We start from the raw sequence: 21,191 nt of genomic DNA, 5'->3' as shown, positions 1-21,191 counted from the left end.
GTTCACTGTTAATGATGTATGTGAGGATTACTGTAACATCTGAGCCCAGCTGCATTGTTTATTTGTTTCCCATAGACACAGGTTTGTGCCAATGTGTACTTTTTTTTCAAAACTGAATAAAAATACTGAAAAAAGGGTGTTTGTGTCGGAGCATTTCAGAATTTGTATGTTGGTAATGGCTTTTAGAAGCCTGTGCATCAGTGCTCATCCAAATTTAGGGATGTGTGCCTGCATGACCTCATCTAGACCCCAGGTATCACAATGTTTATGTTTAGCCTACTAGGCAGCACACATGCTGTATGGTAGGAGACATACTGTGTGGTCTTAACAAGAACATACAGAAACCAGGAGCCCACCCATTGCTTACCACTGTTTGACTTTACTGTCAACCTCATTTGTTTGCTTCTACTGTGTGTCCCAGTTTGTTAATCTTGTGTTTGTCCCTCCCATGGAGCCTAGCCTCTTTACCATCACTTTTGGCTGGCTGACTTTGTTGCTTTCACAGCTTCTCTTTTAAGCACAATTGTTTTAATTAGGGCTAAGCACTCCTTAGCAATGCATGCTTTCTCCAGCCATTCCCCCCATGTACTTCTCTGTAGGTTTTTTCCCCACTTCCTATCACGTTGTGCTCACACTTCTTTAATTGCTTTTTTGCCCATATGAGTCTACTCCCCACCTCTATCCTCCATGTTGCTTCCCCCACACTTGCACACCCTGTTTAGGCTCCATATTGCTCTCTCACCAGTTGCTTCTCCTCCCCTCATCTGGGCCCTCCATATTGCTTTTTAACAACTTTTTAGTTACCGATCTAATCAAGATCAGTAATTAAACCAAAAAGAAACCAGCATTGGCATAGCCAATAGGTCTTGCCTTTGGGACCTTATAAGTATTTCGTTATGCAGTACAATATCCTTGGTGAAACAACATCAACTGTTGCATGCCTAAACACTTATAAGGTCCCAAAGGTGAGACCTATTGGCTATGCCAATGCTTGTTCTGCTTGGAATGAGTCATAGCATTTACATTCTGAGTCTTGCACACCAGTTACTTCATATGTTTCATTTTTTTTAAGCAGTATTTACTCTTGGCATTGACGGATTTGTCGTAGTGGTAATGATCCAATGTGCATCCTTTCTCACACAATTTCTAGCCCCAGGTAGTGTGGGAAGAGTCTGAATTACAAAGGGGATTCAGACCAATTCGGAAAGATGCCTGCAGTGCAATGATGCTTTTGTTTTTCTAATTAATTTGGGGGGGGGTTGTGAATCTGATCCTATGAGGAGCTCCAAATTCCAACTCATGCCACCGTGCATTCATGTGCATTGTAAAGCTGCCTTGACCTGCTGTGATAGATAGAATGGTTGATGGTGTGAGTGTGTAGCGCTGCGTTAGTGCTCTTTGCAGCTACGCAACAGATCATGAAATCCACCTTGACCCACTGTAGACTTCACGGACAGGGTTGTATGTGAGCATTTAGAAAAAACCTGGACTGGAGCGGCACATCACACATTGACATGGGAAACTTGGCAAGGTCTGCTGGTTAGATTCTGGCTGCTGCATTCTACATCTTCAGCTTTCTAAACAGCTGAAGCTATGCTCCTGTCAAATTAAATTTTTGCCCCTAATGTCTCGCTCACCCTTATTATGGATCTCTCTTAGTTATTCACAGAGATTATTTAAGTAAGGACAAAAACGTGGTTGAGGAATTAACGCACTAGTGACTTAACATTTAGATTTTGGAAGATTTCTGGCAATACTGCTAATTTCAAAAGCCTACAAATCACATGAAATCTTTTGAAAAACTGCATGCTTCCCATTACTTATTAACTTCCGGTCTCCATAGAACATACATGGGCCCTGTGCCGACTGTAAGCAAACGCCTACAAGTCTCAGCATGCATGCGCCGTCCTTTCAAAGCTATCGGGAAGGAAGGCACCACATGTCACGCGCCGTATGCCAGTCGGGAATGCGTTACAAGCTACTTCGAGTGCTAACAAAGATTTGGAAAAAAAAGTTAGAAAACGAGGCCGATTCTTTCCAAGAGTCTAGCATGACAATCCTTCAACAGAGCCAGATGTAGAAAAACAACTCTCTCTGCAGCTCTTGCTTAACCACGGATAACAAAACACAGATGTTTTGATTCAGAACCACAGATGTTTTGATTCAGAACCACTAGAATCACAAGCAATGGCCGTGCGGTCGTGAAACCGAGATGGCCGCGCAGCGCGAAAGTCAGGTGGCAGCTGTGCACGTTGCGCGCGTGACAGCAAGCTGGTGGCCGGCAAAAGTAGCACTTTTAAAAGCCAGCTACTTAATGTTTCGCCAGATCAGCGCATGCGCTGGTCTAGCGGGACCTAAAAAAGGCCTGCGTCATTTTGTAAGCGAGCACATGACATGGCTGTCCAAGTCAACGGATTTTGTTTTATACTTTAACATGACGCTGTGCAGCATGGCTAAAACACCAATTAGCAAAGCCAATAGGTCACAATGGAGAGACCTATTGACTTTGCCAATGTGTGTTCCTTTTAGTCAGTGTGATGTTAGAAACTGAGAATTTTCTGTACTCAAATTTTCCTGTAAATTCCAAGCTCCTACTAGTAGGCTTGATGAAAGAAACGAACCGTGGCTATTGGTCAAAATTGTGTTGACATTCTTTAGCCATGTGTGACAAGTCAGGGTTGTGTTCACTCCGTTCTTGGTATTCTTCTCGACTGCTCCGTGAAATTGACTCGTTCAAGGCTGGTTGATGAAAAGATGCACAAAATGGTCTCTGCCTCACCTTCTCCAGAGTCTGCATACTGGGCAAAATTATCCTCCCTACATGGCTCGTTTGACCAGAGTCGCACCCTTATTATCGCACTTATCATTAAGCATGAGGATGCAGATCTCTGGAGGGATGCCTTACATATCTGGGAGCAATCGAGCCATTCTAATAGCACAGATGAAGACAGGGAACCTCCCACAAACTGACCCGTTGGGGCCAATGGAGACAAACTTCGGAAGGGCTGGGGAGCGTCTGTGGCTCTCCTCATACGTGACCCCCACTTGAGTCCCCCTCTCCCTCTTGTTTCCCCGCCACTCCCCAAGTGACGCACTACAGAACCGCATGATTACACTGAGTACACTTTAGTTGGGCCTACCTGGAGACCTAATACAGTATTCACTACCCACCAACTCCCCGACCACCCTTTGATGCTCCCAGCCTACATTAACCTTAGTTTTGTTGGTTTATGTACTGTCAGTTCTCAGTAAATCACAATTTTTATAGACAAACTTTATATGGCAGTATCACACTTCTTACCCGTTTGCAACAACCCCAGAAGGGGAAGACACGTTATACTATATGGAGACATATTACCGAGGATCTATTCACTGGCATAACTACTAACACGGAGCTCAGTGGGGAAAAGTTGCTAACGGAATCTTTGTATATATCCATAGAAAGTAGATGATATGTACGAATGCGGTCAGTTAATGTCCTCATAAGTGATGTTTTAAGTGTCGAAGGGATGATAATGGAAAATAATAATTCTGAGATGTAAAGAATGCTAACAAAATGCCAATAAACATATTTTTTTTTAATTCATTAAGTATGAGGAAATACCCTGATAGGGTTTTCATGTCTGGACACTATTCTGTGATCTAGTTTGTGGTGACCTGCCAGTGCGTCACGTTTCGTTTTTTTTTTTGGTACCTGTATGAGTCTTCTTTTCAGTAAGAGAGGGTCTCATTACGTATGTTCTGGCTCCTTGACCTTAAGCTATACAAACATGTATGCAATTGTCACGATTATTTTTAACTTCTATGGTTGGAATTCTGTGTCTGCTGAGATGCCCTTGTGTTCCTGAAGGAATCACTTGTAGCCTCCTGGTCCATCAATGCATCAAGGCATGTTAGTAAAAGCCTGCAGGAGGGTGGAGTTTATCACGGTTTCAATATACGAATAACTGACAATAATATCAAGCCATTGCCTTATTTGTTCATTAGATATTTGCTTTCCTTCCTCAGTGGTGTTCTGGATCCAGTACATTCACAGGGGCGTTGAAATGCACATGATTTGTAGTAGACTGCCAAGAGTTCTTAGTGACTTGGCATTCACTTGCTATATCTTCCTAATGTAGAGGACTGTGAAGAGGAAGAAGGATGACTTGATAATGGTCAAGTTACTTTAGTATATAGTACTCCTTACACAGAGTCCCACTCTTCCTAACCACAGGCCTCGATTCCCTCCTTCCTGCTCTCCTGAGTGGTCTGTCTTCAACCGACATATTGCTAGGTCTTATAATCAGGACCTCCCAATAAAAGGTCTGGCATTTACGTCTTCATGACAAAATAGGTGGTGTTTAAAGTTTTTGTTGAATTTGAAGGTCTTGCATTGTTGTCAATTTTCTAAGCATGATTCTTAAATCCTTATAATATAAAGACAATAACGAGGAACACTAGGGCACAGTGTAACGAAGTTTACTGTTGACTAATCAGAGTATCATTGCAAGGCCTGAACCCTGGATTTCAGTTGTCCAGTGATGAACGGCTTTTAGGACTATGGCACAATGATACGCATTTCTTTATCTTCTCCAAAGTGTTGGTTGAGCTCTACATCTGCTAAACTTGTAAATGGTTTGTGAATTGCAGGAACATCATACAAATGCAATTTAAAATACCAGTCGAACATACGTTTTCCCTCATGCTTGCTAATTTAGTCTACACACATTCTTTCTGGTAGAATCTGCCACTTAACATTAGTAAATACCTTACTAATATTTGCTTTTAATTGTTTTCTTGTGTAGCTCTAAATGTTGTCTAGACAAACTAGTCAGATGTAATCCTCAATTTTCATCTGCATAACAAAATGTTATTTAAAACAAGAACAGGGGTCCCAAAATAAGACAATGTTAAAGAGGCAAAAACAAGACAAACACAAAAAGGTCAGAATATTCACCCAATGTGCTTTTCCTGGACAGGGACAAGTAGGAGCTAACACTTGCTCCGATCACGCTGTAGGGACGCCGTAGCGGGGCGGTTTTGAAAGAGCCCACGTACTGCTGGAAGAAGGAATGCATGCTGTGGGAAGAAGGAGGCTTGCCATTCTTCACGATCGGTTCTATTCACCACGACAGCAGGAAGAGAAAAATCCAGCAGCAGCAAGAAAAGTAAAACAGAGAAAGTAAAAGAAAAGAAATGATACAAGAAGGAAAACGAAAGGGCATCTATAAAATACAATAAGGGTTTTGCAAATTTCAGGATGCCGTTTTACAAGCTACGTAGTAGCTGTAAATCGCTTGCAAGGGTTTGTTAAAAAATGCTAATATCAAAAAACACCCTGGCAAAATATTTCATATTCCCATGTACCTTTTAATGCAGCAGTAAAACCAAAAATGTATTTGCTTATTTCAGGCTTTAGAGAACCATAATATTGTCCTAAACCAGTGTTAGTTTATTTAAGCTGGATTTTTTACACTGACCTGTATAGGATTATAAAAGTTAGCTCATTTTATTATATTAAAGTTTCTTCTGAAGACTTGTGCTTCGAAGGAAAAAGACTTGGTATATATTGCTCTCTTCGATATTAACAGCTTGTCAGACTTAACATTTTTGTTGGAATCTAAACAGGATACCTAAAATAATCTTGCACCTGCTTGAAATGCAGAGAAATTCTCTCGGGGACTTTTTAAATACAATTTAACTAAAGTGCCTTCATTTCACCCAGGAGACCCTTATGAGGTTGAGGAGACTGGAGGTGACCTGGATTATAACCAAACATATGTTAAGGTTTCTTAAAAATAAATGCTGGGTGGCCGACTGAGTGGGCATTACTTCTGTATACTCCCCAAGTGTATAGTTTTTCAATGTTGCATTTGGCTAAAGCGCTTGCTGATGATCGGTTTAATTCTTAGATTGCTATATCGCAGAGAGGTCTGAGAAGGCTGAAATTCTCTTATCAAAAGTTCCGTCACCAGATTCACCACTGAGCAGGATTCCATAACAGCAAAAATCTCCTTGAAACTACAAGGCCAAGGTAGTAGGATGGCTCTGCATTCATGATTAGTGACCTTCAGGATCTTCGCCTGTTTTCTGGCAAGAACACTATAGGCAAAACATTTTCAAGAGTGTTGTAATAAATACGCATAAGCTTCATTAGCTCTAGGTCATTCAAAGCGCTAAACCATTCAGTAAAGGGCCATCACTACGAGTCTTCCAAGTAAGGATAGCCGTTTTATAAATGAAGATGACATTCCCAGAAATCATTGTTGATGCAGGATAATTTTCCATTTACTGTGTACAGTCTCTTTTCCGTATGCAGAGTGGAACTTGAAAGTGTAACATTTTTAGAAACACGTTTACTCAGCCTGACTAGCACTGGCAAATATCAGGTATAAATGTTGCATTTGACTTTCTATTGAGACATACTTGCAGAACGTAATCTTGGGATGACACGGCAGCAACATTTTTAACCACTTTTTTACATTTCTGTTCTATTACACCTATTGTTTGAATTGTTTACGGATTTATGGTTGTTCATAATCCACATCTGAATGAAATTTAAAACGCATCTAATTAATTGTTATAAGGGAATGTACTTAGCACTCACTGAGGCTTGCTACATTACAAGTGTTATTGAAGGAATCAGAATGGATCATTGTATATCTTTATATATGCAATTATCCGAGTTCCTAGGAAAACGAGTTTTGACCTTTGGTTCTTCTAATGCATTTGTAACCAATGCAAGGAGTTTTGAGGCGACCGCTTGCAGAAAATAGGGGGAAACAGCTTTGAAATTGGTACTTTCATACCAAATACAAAAACTGAACGAGTCCATGAACACTTAATTACTAGAGACCCCGCCCCCCTTGCTTCATCACGGTCATTGGTGTGGCAGTAATCACTTCCACCAAGCAAAAGATGCATGGATTGTTGACTGAAGGTCCCCAAGAACATCAACTGGTGCCAGTTTGTAACTTTCAATATGGTATTATATTATTTAGTTTGGCATTGGTGACAATTCTTTCAATTTTGAAAATCACCAAAGAAAAAAAATAGGTAGGCAGTTGAAATTGTTTAAAGGATGGATGCAGGACTTTTTTGGTCTCAAAGTTATACTTTGTTAGGGCCAAATCGATACACAAGCTGAAAAGTTTTCCCTAAAGGGAAAGTGAACAGCCCAATGTTGAGTGCCTTGATCGGCAGCTCAGAGTCAAGGCAATGTCTGTAATTTGATCAACCTAATGGGCAAAGTCTTAAATTGTTCTGTTTAATAGTATGCCTTTGAACCTATATAGCATTTCCCAAACCAGCATACAAAAAACATATCAGCGTGGTGGCATACATTTCTGGACCGCCTGTTATTTTTGTACACTTTCCTAACATGCAAGTTATAGCATGTCTCTCAAATCCCTGGATGAATCTAATTGATCCTACTCAGCCTTTCATCTTTTCTGGGGTAATAATGCTGTATGAACACAGATTGCCTAGCAAGCTGAGGCTCCACATATGTTGGATGTAACCCTGAAGATAATCTGTTATTAAAAAGTGGAAAAAAAAAAAAAGAGTAGACCATTTTGTTTGATCATCTACTCTATTTCGGCATGTTCATCTTTTTTAAGAATAAGTCAGTTAATTTCAAGTTTTTCCTACTAAGCAGGACACAGGGGAAAAAAACGTTTTAATTGCTAAGTTTTTTTCTTGCTCGTTCAAGTCAAGAAACCGGTGGAGTGCATGGATAAGAAGATGAAAATCTATTTCACCTGAGAATGCCACACGTCCTCCCAGATAATAGCATACCCCTCACACCATGTCACGTTCGTCCATATATAGCCATCCCCGACTCTAATATCTGTCACTGGGGGAGCTTGATGCTGTAATGAAGGCTTGTGAATGGGGTCAAAGAGATTGATTGTTAATTTAGAGCATATAATATGTCTCACCTAAGCAAAAGGTGCTCTAATCGAAGGATAGAGTCTCTTTAAACCTTCAAGAAAGTCTTTCACCACTGGGAACTTTAAAAAAAGAATAAAAAAAACTATTGTGTAAGACCTTTCCTGTATGTTGTTAACGCTGAATTGAGAACTTATACTAGCAAAGTGAAATTTAGCTTTGGCAAGATATTTAAGGAGAGGTAAAACCCCTTAATCAGTAAGATAAAAACCCTAGGTGTGGACACCACAGATATTCACAAATGTCTCTGGGGCGGATTGTCATAATTGTTCTTGACACCAATGGGTTTATTTCATCAAGTTCTATGCAATTATATTGCGATTTATGGCCTTTTTGTTTTATTTTACTGGGTCCTGGAGGTTTGATTGTGCTTTGTGACATTGCATGTACAATTGGCTGGCACTGGGAGATGAATTAAGCTGGTAAGGTCCTATGCTTAAAAGTTATGAACGAGTCCTAGATGATGTTGAACCAAAATGAGAAGTGAGGCTTTATGCACGCCTTAACTTTGCCTTGTGTCTTTTTTTCTTTCTCTTATTCTCTTCTTTTTCTTCCGTTTTCGTTTTAGACCTTGTGATTATTGTATTTTATTTTTACAACTTCTAGTGCTTGTGGGTGGCCTTTTTGAATCTCTCTGTACACTCTATACAATGTTTTATTTTGAGTTTGATTGTTTTAGTTTGTGAATTTCCTTTTACTTTTCTTTAAAGTTTATGAATCTATATAATTTGTATGGTTAATTGTCCTGTGAGTTTTATAAATGTGTGTGATCATGCATCTCTAGACCAACGACAATGTAATCAATGCATTGGAGCCTGAATTGTTTGTTGTATACTAACTGTTCACTTATTTTTTTCTTACCATACATGTAGTGGATTATTTCTCTTTGCTGTTGTCATTGTCTATGGACTGAGCTATGTGGTATGGAGTAAATCTCAAGTAAATTTGAATCCAAGAGTTAGAGTTTCTCGTAACTGAGTTGAAGACCTAATCTATGACAGAGAGAGAGACTGTGATTTGGATAGCTCCCTCTAATCTGTTTGGATTGTGGCTTTGAGAAGACTATCATCCGGGTACGGCTACATGTAGATCTTTTAGTTAATTAAGTGGATCAGTACCGCTGGCATGGATCTGATTAGTGGTCTTCAATCCAAATGAAAGGACAGTCTACTGTAAGTGCAAGTTTCCCACCAGAAAACAAAGAAACATTCTGTGTTTCTTTACGACTGGGATGTTGAGAATATGCATCCTGGTGATCAAATACACACATACATCCCCTGTCGTCCAATGAGGGAAACACTGATTTAATGCCAGCATAGGGAATTCCTCCCATCTGATCCATTTGTTGCAGGCCTAGGATGGATGGGTCCCAAATATCTCTTTCGGCCTCTGCACCTGATCAGGCAGTATCTTCAAAGATCCCCTTCTCCTTCCAAATAGGGGTCACTGGTTCTAGTGCCTTCGTTTTCTGATTGTTTCTTTGCACAGATTAGCTAGCTGGTGTAGACGCTGAGGATATATGCAGTGGCAGCGCTTTGAAACTACGTGAAAAATAGTTTTCACAATAGGCGTTTGAAAATGTCTTGACTGCATTACTCTGTAGACTGCCAGATCATCAATACTGGCCTTTTCATCTATCATCGGTTTTACAAACCAAAAAGACTCAGTACAAGAACCCTCCAATGCAAACTTGTGAATTTCACAAGTTTGCTACCCATAATTCCCATATTTGAAACCCTCGAATACAAAAACTCCAGGCTCACACCTTCACCAACAGAATATGGTCTCTAACATTTTTTTTATCAAGCAGTGATTTTCATGGAGATTTTATGTAGAGTACTATAAGGAGGAGCAACTTGCTTTTACTGTTCTCTTGTCACTGCAGAGTATTACTGCTCGAGTATACCTTCAGGTCTTTGCCCCAAGGTATCTAAAAACACTGCATAAACTACTGATGCCGCCTTAATACATTTCTGGAATTAGGTGCTGTACTCCTCTTGGCATTTTTGGGCATAAATGAAAATACTTCTCCAAACCACAGAACCCTGGCTAGTCAGGCAGAGAAGTGTATAAGTCTGTGGTTGCAGAATAAATTATACTAGGTAGCACAGCCCCAGTACTTTTTGTCAAGTGTTACAAGTGCAACCATTTAGACTATCTGGATTGTTTGATTAGCTTTAATGTTTAAGGGTAATTCAGATGTAGAAACATTGCTACTATGAGCATAGTGGGAGGCTTAATTTACTAGGTTTCCAAATTATACAAATAATTACATTGGAAAAGCACTGGTTCATGGCAATACCATTGATTGTTGGTTTGATGAATGCCAGTTGGAGCCTTAAACTGGGATTGAATGTTTATTTTTCCCTCTGAAGGTAGAGATATGGTTAAGGCTTGCACGGTCAAAAACCAGGATGCTTTTACTTTGTTTTCTCCCTAACCTTCCTCTTCATTTACATTTACTTTTTCATGACAGCCAAGAGGGTGTAAGACCTCTGCTCTGCAGTCAAGTATCAGAAGAAAGAGCCCATAACCAAAGTCAAATCTAAAGTCTTAGAAATGTCAAGGCTGTTACCTCGATCATAAAAGCAGCGAAATCCAATTTGTGACTCAGAGGGAGTGTGCGTAGAATGGTGTCCCCAAAAGTGGATTTCCAACTAAATGAACTATTTTATTGCCCACATTAAATACATCAAAATGTCATCTAGAATGAACAGCTTACCTGGTCTGGGGTGCCGCGGGGCTTTGTTCCACAGGACAGCCGAAGCTTGTACCTAGTTGGTCGAGAAGAAAGAGGAGGAAAGAGTATCCCACTCTGGAAGGATGAGGTTTGGAGAGAAGGGGAAACCTGCTTCCTGATGCTTGAGACATAACCAAATCATCAGTTTAAAGATGAAAAACTGAGTAGCTGTTGTTCGTATTAGAACTTCTGACTTGCAGGTGACACCAGATACCAGAAGCAAGAATCTCAACTCACTGAGCCTTATATTAGCGCAGTACTGAACCAGTAACGTGAGAGGAAACTATGTCACAATCCGTGGATAGGCACCTTTGATAAAGCTGATAATTACATCTTTTTGGTTGTACTGCTGCTTTGATGCACATTAATCGCACAGTACAATACACAAAACCAAACGAGGGCACTATAAAACATTTCAAGTGCATGATTTCCTCAGATTTTAGTAGCACCTCAAATTTGCAAAACTGTTTTTCTGAACAATGTGGCGATACCGGAATTAACTGGCTGATTTGATTGCAGGCTGCGCAGCAGGCCTTGCATACCTAGTTGGTTTCAATAATTAGCAAAGCAGGTTATTTTTTAAGCCAGCTGTACAAGTAAACCGTACATGATGCAGGTGTCCCAGCCTAAGCAGATTTAAAATGGCTTTAATGCATTCAATTGAAATATGAAAGCAAAGTACATGCAGAGAAAGAGAATGGTATAAAAAATACAGGCAGGAAAGGTTGAGCAAGCAGTAGTTAGATGAGAGGTCAGGAGGCTCATGGGGAAAACAATTCTAAACCTGGTGGTAGATAGCTTGCAGAGACCTTCTAATTGTATTTTCACAAATTTACTGTAAAATATTGAAAAGAAACTATGTCAACATGAAAATATTTACATCCTTCTTTATTCCATTTGTCCATGACGTCTTGAAATAATTAGTTGCTCCTACAGCGGGAAACCTCATTTAAACCGACAATTTTAACAAGTGTTCACATTCTGGTGACAATCACAATAGTCGAATTTTCACCTCAGCAACTAGCACAACACTGATGCTGCTGTGGCGTTTTCATCCTGAAGTAACTGTATTCTGTGTTATGAGAAAATCTCAACAGAGAAAAGGTGATTTAACTGAAACAACAATAGGAAAATGCACCAGTCACCAATATTTGAGCGGATAGCGTTTTTATGTTGCTATTTTTTTTAAATTAATTGACGCACTTGATCCAGCTTAAAATCTGGTTAATCTTTATACAACACGAAAATCAAACATGAGAACGAAAACACTCAAAAAGGAATGTGCAACTTGCACACGTTTTAGAGAAGGACAAAGATTTTGAGAAAAAAATAGTGATAGTACTGTAAAAGAATCCTTAGATTTGTATAATTAAAAAAAATATTATACATTATGTTTAAGCTACTTAACAGGTGATTTTGGTATAAGATTCTAAAAAGCATGTTGATGATAACTCACGAAAATAGATTTTCTGCGATTACGCAATTAATAAAAAAAATACATGGCAACTTAACGTGAATGCTTTAATCAGCTCTATTTCCGAACTGTTAGAACTTGCATGCAAATTACAAAAAAAATATTTACTTGAGAAACTACATTCTTTTATTCTCATAGTAATGCACCATAGATTTTGCAACGTTGGTGCAAAATCTGTATGCAATTAGCCAGAATGATGGAACTTTAAATATTGAATCTTTACACTAACAGAGTTTTCGATTTCCTAAAACGAAATTGCTAAAACAATATATTTCTATATGCTACATGTAAACACTTAACAAATGTAGCAGTAGTACATACTTCCTAATGAGCAGTTTCATGATGTGATCTATGATACTTCACTACGTTGACAAAAACATTTACTGAAGTACACCGACTTATTTCTGAATATGCACACATATACCTATATATTACACACACATATGTACACACATATATATAAATATATAACAATATGCTGCCTAGTCCTTTAGTGCCTTAATTTGACTTTATTCTCTAGATCTGCACATGCTCAAAATGTTGGTGAGAATGAATCTTACTGTAACTTTTAATCATGTAACTTTCTTTTACTTTCTCTTGACATTCCAGAATGAAATGATACTTTTTACAATAGCTATATGGATACTACCCTGTAACATGAACTCTTGACATCAAAACATGTGGAAAATGCAGCAATGAATAGCTTATGGAGGCAGGGGGCGTGGAGCTTGACAGTGCGGGAGTAGGCAGGACACCGGAGCCGGCCGTGGAGTCGGTTGGGACTGCAGCAGCTGTGGTGGATCGAATTGACTCGGTCGGGTGGAACAGGGTTGCCCAGCAGGTAGGGCGAGGTCGGCGAGCTGCAGCAAAAATCGCCCTCAGAGCAGTTGGAGGACGCGGAAGGGGGGCAGACACAGCCTTAGTCCTTCCTAGCAAAAGTATTGGTGATAATAAGTACATTAGGGCAGAGGCAAAGCGGGGGAGTCAAACAGGAGGTGTTGTCCCTGGAGGAGGTGTAACTGAATCAGTCAAAGCTGCTTATACTTTGAGGAGTGCAGCAAGGGGAGCGGGGGGCAAAACAGCAACGAGTGATTGTGCAGTTAGTATTTTGAAGAAAGCACCCAAGGAAAAAAAAAACCTCTGGAAAACAAAGTTGTAAACTGGTGAAACATAGCGTGGAGAATAAAATTATAACAACCCCGTCCCTCAACTCTTATTTTAAACCTATCCCTAAAACACTGATATTAAGACCTGACCCCGTAAATTGATTTAGAAGGTCGGCAGGATTGGTCTCCCCATCTGAGCCCCAATAGGTACCAAATTTTGGTTACAGATAAGGATATGGATGGGCTGGGTCAGGAGAGCGGAGATATGGAGATAGTGGATATTGTAGACTTAGCCACATCAGGTATGGCTTGCTTGAATGTCTCAGGGGAAACAGTGGAGGTGGCCTCGAGCGAGGCAGAGAAGGCAGGGAACAGGGAGGACACCATGAGGAATTACAGCTCCGGGGAAAACACTTTAGCAGATTAACTTGAGCACGACAACCCAGATTTACCCATAATAGCACTGCTACAGAAACTAGATAGAGATATGCATGAGGGCTTTGAGGTATCAAAGGCTAATCAAGAAAGCATTCGAGCGTCCTGCAGCCTGTTAGAGGCCAAGTTTAATGAGTTAAGCTCCCGTACAGAAGTATTAGAGGCCGAGGCAAATCAACTCCGCGAGACTGTAAAAGACCATCGCAAGGAAATTGATGAGATTAAGTTTAGAGAGAGGACACAGGAGGACAGAGTAGAGCTGCTGGAAAACATGCGAAGGCGAAACAACATAAACATTTTGAAGCTTCCCGAAGGTAAAGAAGGTGCTGATATTAAAAAATTTGTAGTACACTTTTTGAAATCTGAGTTAGAGTTGGAAGAGGATGAGGAGCTGATCTTTGCAGACATACAGCGGGTACACCGTGATCCCTTTAGGCTGAATCCAAATAGGTCAAAGCCGAGGAAAATATTAGTCAATTTTTTGACATACAACCTAAAGGAGAACATTTTGTCAGCTGCTTTGAAAAAGAAAAGCATAATACTCGACGGAGTCAGGGTGGAAGTAAGATCGGATTTGTCCCCGGTAACGGCGAACAGGCAGTGGGAGTTAGGCAAGCGGATAGAGCCACTTAGGGAATTGGGCGCCACGGTTCAACTCAAGTTACCGGCATTTTTGAAGGTTAAGTGGCGTAATAAGATGTATTCGTTCCGTTGAAGAGGTAGATATATTTATTGAGCAGTGTAGAGAGATGGCTCAGGAGGCAAATGTTTAATTCAATGTCTGGCTCAAAATTTTTGTTGGAAGATAAGCCTGCACAAAAATCTATGTAATTTGTAGCACTAGGAGGGTTAGCACCACCACCAGAGGCACTCGAAGGGCCGAGGCCATGGGAAGGTCGGTTGGGTTTTCCAAGGGAGGGATAATGGGGAGAGGGAGGGCAGGGGGGGGTTGGGGTGTGATTTGGGGGATGGGAGGGGAGGGGGAGAAAAGTACAAAAAGGATCCTCAGAAGCGTATTTGCCACCAGGTTGATTAGGGCATATTGTCTGGTAATTGATGAGTGGGGCTAGTGTAACTTAGCTGAAATTCTTGTCGTGGAATGTTAATGCTTACGTGTAAGGTCCAGGAGACGGCTAATTCTAAAATATTTAGAGGACTCATTGGCCCATATAGTTATTTTACAAGAGACGCATTTGACTGCCACCGAGTGCAAGGAAATTTTTGGCACTCAGAGGTTGGTTGAAATGAAATGAAATCAAACTGAAATGAAATGAAAAAAAGAACTTGGTTAAGCACACTGTGGCCAAGCGGCTTCCTGGCGCTGGGGACTTGACTAAGCTCACAGAAGGAAACCCGGGAGGCTAACAAGGAAATGCCTGGGAAAACAGAAAAGTTTTAAGGGCTTTACGGAAATGGGTGTAAATGGGGATGGATCGAATGGAAAGAGGGAGGCTGTTCCAATACCGTGGGGCCAACACCGAAAGACGGGTGCCCCCAGTTCTGGATTTACGGAAGCGGGGAACATGCAGAAGGGAGAGAGAAGAAGAGCGGAGAGTGCGAGTGGGGGCATAAGGGGTAATGAGAGATGTGATGAAAAGGGGAGCTGAACGGGTATGGGCTCGAAACGGGAGCCAATGGAGGGACTTAAGTACAGGGGTTAATGTGGGAGGATTTGGGGAGACGGAGAATGAGGCGGGCTGCCTGATTTTGGATGGCCTGAAGACGACTGGTTTCGTAGGCTGGTATGCCCACGTACAGGCCGTTCCCGTAGTCAAGGCGAGAGATGATAAGAGCCATGACGATAGTTTTGAGGGCATCCGACGAGAAAAACCGGGAGATTTTACGAATAAGACGGAGGGACAAAAAGCAAGAGGATACGACAGAGCTAATTTGGGCATGCATGGACAGATCATGGCTGACCTTGATGCCCAGGGTTCGGACGGAGGGAACGGGTGAAGGGGGGAACCAAAGGCAAGGGGCCAGTGAAGCGGGGACCAAGGGTTAGAGGGACCACCAGTGAGGACAAGCTCCGTCTTGTCAGGGTTAAGCTTCAAATGATTGATGCTCATCCATTCAGATATGAAAACTAAAGTGGAACAGAACTTAGGAAGGGAATCAGACGGGGAGGAAAGATCAAAAACGAGCTGGAGGTCATCCGCGTAGTTATATACAGAGACCCCCCAGCTCGAGAAGAGAAATAATAAGCGGGTAGATGTAAAGATTGAAGAGAAGGGGGGAAAGAGAAGAACCTTGGGGCACCCCGCAGGTAACCGAGCGAGGGGGGGCAGAGAAACCAGAGAGGTGGACCGCTTGAGACCTGCCTTGAAGAAAGGACGCAAGCCAAGACAGGGCAGTGCCCCGTATGCCCGATGCGCTGACACGGTCGAGAAGGATGGAATGGTCGACCGTGTCAAACGCAGCGGACAAATCGAGGAGGACCAGAGCTTGGGGGAGATTGGAGTCAGCTTTCCCCTTAAGTTCGTCCAGGACCGCGAGGATCACAGTCTCCGTGGAATGACCTGGGCGAAATCCCGCCTGATGGGAGGCCAGGAGGTGGTTCTCCTCGATATAGGTGGACAGACAGGATGTTACATGGCTTTCAAGAATTTTGCCAAGATAAGGGAGTAAAGATATAGGCCTGAAATTATGGAGAAGTGAGGGATCAAGGCCAGTTTTTTTAAGAGTAGGGAGAACTATGGCCGATTTAAAAGATGAATAAACAGAACCCAAAGCCAGCGAAGCGTTAAGAAGGGCAAGTGGAGGGGCAGGACAATCAGTGAAAAGAGTTCTGAGGATCCGTGCAGGGGCACAGTCCGCCGGGGAGCCAGACTTGACTTTTATAAGCAAGTTGAGAAAGCGATCCAAAGTAATAGATGGGAAATGGTCCAAGGAAGCAGAGGGCAATGGAAGAGAACAGGAGAAACCAGGTTGAGGCACGGCAGGAATGTTAGCCTTTATGTTAACGATCTTGTCGATAAAATAATCATTCAGTGAAGAGCAAAGGATCTGGGATGGAACAAGACTGGTGCTGGTGCGATCAGAGGTGGCGAGATTATGAGCTAGAGAAAAAATTTCTCGAGATTTATTAGCAGAGAGGGAGACTTTCTCGGAAAAATATTTAGTTTTGGCCGCGAGGATCGCACGTTTGTAATCGTTGAGGAGGAGTCTATATTTAACACGGAGAGTGGGACAATAGTTACCTCTCCAGTGGCGTTACTACCTCCTGAGATCGACTTTGAGGGCTTTGAGCTCGGCGGTAAACCATTTGTGCGCGTCATAAGGGCGGACGGTTTTAACCTTTTTAAGCAGGGCGACCTGATCGCACGAAGAGGAAAGCCAGGTGCTAATGGCATCTGCCTGAGAATCTAAAGAAAGATCGGTAAGATCAGGAACTGAGGAAACCAGGGAAAGTGCGAGAGAGTTAAGGTCGGTCTGGTTCCAACTACGAGCCATAATATTTTTGGGTGGCGGGAGCTTGCCGGCCAAGCCCAAAAAGATGGAAAAAGAAATCATGGAGTGGTCCGACCAGATGCAGGGGAGTACAGAGGGGGGGGGGGGGGGGGGGGGGGGGGTAATGTTGCAGCGTGATGACCTGATTTGGTCCAGGGTGTGACCCTGGACATGGGTGGGGGCCGAGATATGGGATGAGAAGTTCAAAGACTGAAGGGTGGCAGAAAAGTCTTTGGAGGACAGATCCTCCCTGGGGTCACGTGGCCAATAGTTAAAATCACCAAGTAGGAGGACCGAAGAGTTGTTAACCACCAACGTGGCCAAAAGATCCTGTAGGACAGTTACATATGAAGGCATGGCTTGAGGGGGGCGATACATGAGGACTACAGTAAGAGGTATGGGAAGATTGAGAGATCGGGCTACCAAGTAGTCCACGTTAGGTATAGGGGGGTGAGCAAGAAGTTGGAATTTCAGGGTGGAGTGGATAATCATCGCCACACCTCCCCCAGCCTTGCTATCCGGACGGTCTGCTCGAAGGGCATAGTAGGTGTCAGGGAGGATGGCCAGCAGATCCGGAAGGGAGTCGGTGGAGAACCAGGTTTCAGTAAGAAATAAAAAATCAGGGGAGTCTGTATTCAGGAGATTAAAAAGTTCCGTCTGGTGCTTGACAGCAGAACGGGTATTGAGCAAATAAGCAGAAGCTGACGAGGGAGCAGAAGAAGGGCGGGTGATAGAGGACAGATCAGAAGGGGGGGGAGGTAGGGCTGTGGATAGAGGAGGACGAGCAAGAAGGACGGGGGGCAAGGATACCAAGAGAATCAAGACGATGCATTGAAGTAGGGGAAGGGGAAGAGATAGCGGGATAAGCAGAGAGTTGAGCCGAGGAATAGACCAAAGAATGTGCAGAGTCAGTGGCCCCTGGTCCCGGCCCGTCGCGGACGGGCGCAGACGGGCTTAACTTAGGCGCAACTTCGGCGCGCCTTCGTCGCGCCCGCTGCGCCCGTCCGCTGCGCCGCCGGGGCTGCGTGACCGAAATATAGGGACACATAATGGAGGAAGGTCAAGGGGTGTGGCAGTGGGGGGGGGGGCCAAGAGACTGCAACGCTGACCCCAGGGCCGCCCAAGATGGTGAACTCGCCCGTCCCTGCTCCGTGAACCAAACCGGCAGGAGGGGACGATCAGCGGGAGGCGCTCTGGGGCGCGAGCAGGTAAGGGGCAGCTAAAAGGAAGCAATGCGCAGTGTCCAATGCGCGACCGGCACACACCGGCAGACACAAGGTTTCGATGTCCTCAGGGTAGTGCAGGATTTAAAAAGAAACGTTGCTCCCGGAGACGCCTCGGGAGATCTGTGGAAATGTCAAGTGAGGCGCGGAATCCGCCGGCGCCTGATATGCTTGCCAGGGGCCAAGAGACTGCAACGCTGACCCCAGGGCCGCCCAAGATGGTAAACTCACCCGTCCCTGCTCCGTGAACCAAACCAGCAGGAGGGGACGATCAGCAGGAGGCGCTCTGGGGCGCGAGCAGGTAAGGGGCAGCTAAAAGGAAGCAATGCGCAGTGTCCAATGCGCGACCGGCACACACCGGCAGACACAAGGTTTCGATGTCCTCAGGGTAGTGCAGGATTTAAAAAGAAACGTTGCTCCCTGAGACGCCTCGGGAGATCTGTGGAAATGTCAAGTGAGGCGCGGAATCCGCCGGCGCCTGATATGCTTGCCAGGGGGGGAGGGGCCAAGAGACTGCAACGCTGACCCCAGGACCGCCCAAGATGGTGAACTCGCCCGTCCCTGCTCCGTGAACCAAACCGGCAGGAGGGGACGATCAGCGGGAGGCGCTCTGGGGCACGAGCAGGTAAGGGGCAGCTAAAAGGAAGCAATGCGCAGTGTCCAATGCGCGACCGGCATACACCGGCAGACACGAGGTTTCCATGTCCTCAGGGTAGTGCAGGATTTAAAAAGAAACGTTGCTCCCGGAGACGCCTCGGGAGATCTGTGGAAATGTCAAGTGGTTGCGCACTCCTTTTATACACCTCAAACTATAGTCACAAAAGGGGTGGCGATTTTGGTTAGGCAAGGAGTGCATTTTTGTTTTGAATCTATGGCAGCAGATCCCAGAGGGAGGTGGTTGATCCTGCAGGCAAAAATGGCAGGGGAAAAGCTTACTATCACAGGCCGAATCAAGATGATGTGGGATCCTTGGACACTTTGGCTAGCGAATTGCTAAATTTTTCACAGAAGATTATTATAGCAGGTGATTTCAATACGGTCATGGATAACAATTTAGATCGTTCAGGGAGGAGAGGCCAGAGTAATGTGAAAATGTCTAATAAAGTAAGGTTGCTTCTGACTCAGTTTGGTTTATGTGATATATGGCGGGTAAAATTTGCCCTGCAGTTTGGATATACATATAACCGAAAATACAACCATAAATCTCGAATTGATTATTTTTTATTGGATTTGAGACTAATGGATCAGCTAATAAGCACTAATCATGTAGGTGTCCATATCTGAGACCTTTCTGCTACAACTTTAAACCTGAGGTTCAAGATAGGTAAGGTGGATTCAGCCTGGAGGTTAGATCGTACCTTCCTCCGAGATCAGGAATGTTTGAAAGTGGTAATGGAGGAATTAGAAGTCTTTTTAGAGGTGAATCTGGGCTCAGTTAAGCTTGAGACAGTTTGGGAAACTTGTAAAGCATTTCTGAGAGGTAGGCTGTGAGCCTTGGGTGCAAGGAAGCGTAGAGAGTATTATAAAGTGGTTTCAGATCTGGAAGAAAAGATCCGTCAGAATGAAGCGAAGATTACTGCTGAGGGGGAATCTAAGATAGCGGATCAGGCGATGCTGGATTTAATTGAGCTGAAATCAGATCTTGTGGCAGTTCTTGCCCACAGAATCAAGGAAAAGTGGGAAGCTAGTAATCTGGCACATTTTAGTTATGGGGAAGGATGCAGTAAATTACTAGCATGGAAGGCGAAGAAGGACCAGGTACGCAACTTTATTAAGGAAGTAAAAATTGCTGAGTCAGATACAGTAATCACAGACAGTACAGGGATTGCAGAAGCCTTCTTTGAGTATTTTTCAAAGGTCTATAAGGAGGACTTAGATCCGGAGATCCAGGCCATTAGGGAGTGGGTGCAGTTGGTAAATCCACTTCCAGCCCAGTTTAAACAGATCTTGAATACTGAAATAATCTTTAATGGAGGTGGAAAAGGCCATAAAGTCCGGTAAGGGAGGCAAGGCTCCAGGGCCAGATTGTCTTCCTTCAGAAGTATATAAATCTTTGATAGGATTAATCGCTCCAGTATTGCATAAATTATTTAATAGTATTTTTCAAGGTGAGGCAGCAATGCCTGAATCTTGGAATGAGGCGATTATTGTTTTAATTCCAAAACCGTGTAAATCCTCCAAATATCTTGACTCATATAGGCCAATATCACTACTAAAATGTGACTACAAGTTTTTTGCAAAAATCATGGCAGACAGGTTAAGTTTGGTCATTTCAAAAATAGTGCACGAGGACCAAAAAGGATTTATTAGGGGCAGATTCTTAAAGGAGCTCACTTTCTCATTAATTGGAGCTATTGATATGACCACGGTTTATAAACTCCCGCACGCAGTAATAGCACTTGACGCCGCTAAGGCTTTTGACCGAGTTAATTGGTCCTTTTTGAAAGCTCTTATAGGTCATCTTGAGTTCGGGACGAGTTTCACCAGCACTTTATTATCTTTATATTGTTCCCCCACTTTCAAGGTACTGGTAAACGGAATTTTAACACAATCCATTAAGGTGAAGTGCGGCACACGGCAAGGATGTCCCCTATCTCCATTATTATTTAATCTATATATAGAACCACTTGCGTGTAGGATTAGGAATGCAGACACCATACCACCGTTTGTTGTAGAGGGATGGGTTAAAAAAATAGGTCTCTACGCAGACAACATTATTATTTATACCCCCAATTTGCAGCAATCATTGCGAAGTTTATTTGAACTCACTAAAGAGTTTGGTCAGGTTTCTGGCTATGAAATTAACGGGAATAAGACCGAAATTATGTCAT

The 21,191-nt window shown here is 43.0% G+C and overlaps 1 protein-coding gene across 4 annotated transcripts in view; it reads right to left on the bottom strand.

Moving 5' to 3' along the window:
• The window catches only part of LOC144782165 (cyclin-dependent kinase 17-like), a 588,354-nt gene that overhangs the window by 491,811 nt on the left and 75,352 nt on the right, over positions 1–21,191 (bottom strand). For 2 of the 4 annotated variants that reach the window (XM_078661371.1, XM_078661370.1), the window contains exon 3: positions 4,940–5,101. The exons of the other annotated variants lie outside the window; for them this stretch is intronic. In XM_078661371.1, the coding sequence (XP_078517497.1) occupies positions 4,940–5,101 (162 nt within the window). The remainder of the gene's footprint in view (positions 1–4,939; positions 5,102–21,191) is intronic. 4 annotated transcript variants of the gene reach the window in all.

This window comes from Lissotriton helveticus, chromosome 9, assembly GCF_964261635.1.
Source record: "Lissotriton helveticus chromosome 9, aLisHel1.1, whole genome shotgun sequence".
NCBI lineage: Eukaryota > Metazoa > Chordata > Amphibia > Caudata > Salamandridae > Lissotriton > Lissotriton helveticus.
The sequence above is the reverse complement of the archived record's forward strand: the minus strand, read 5'-3'. Positions and strand labels throughout refer to the sequence as shown.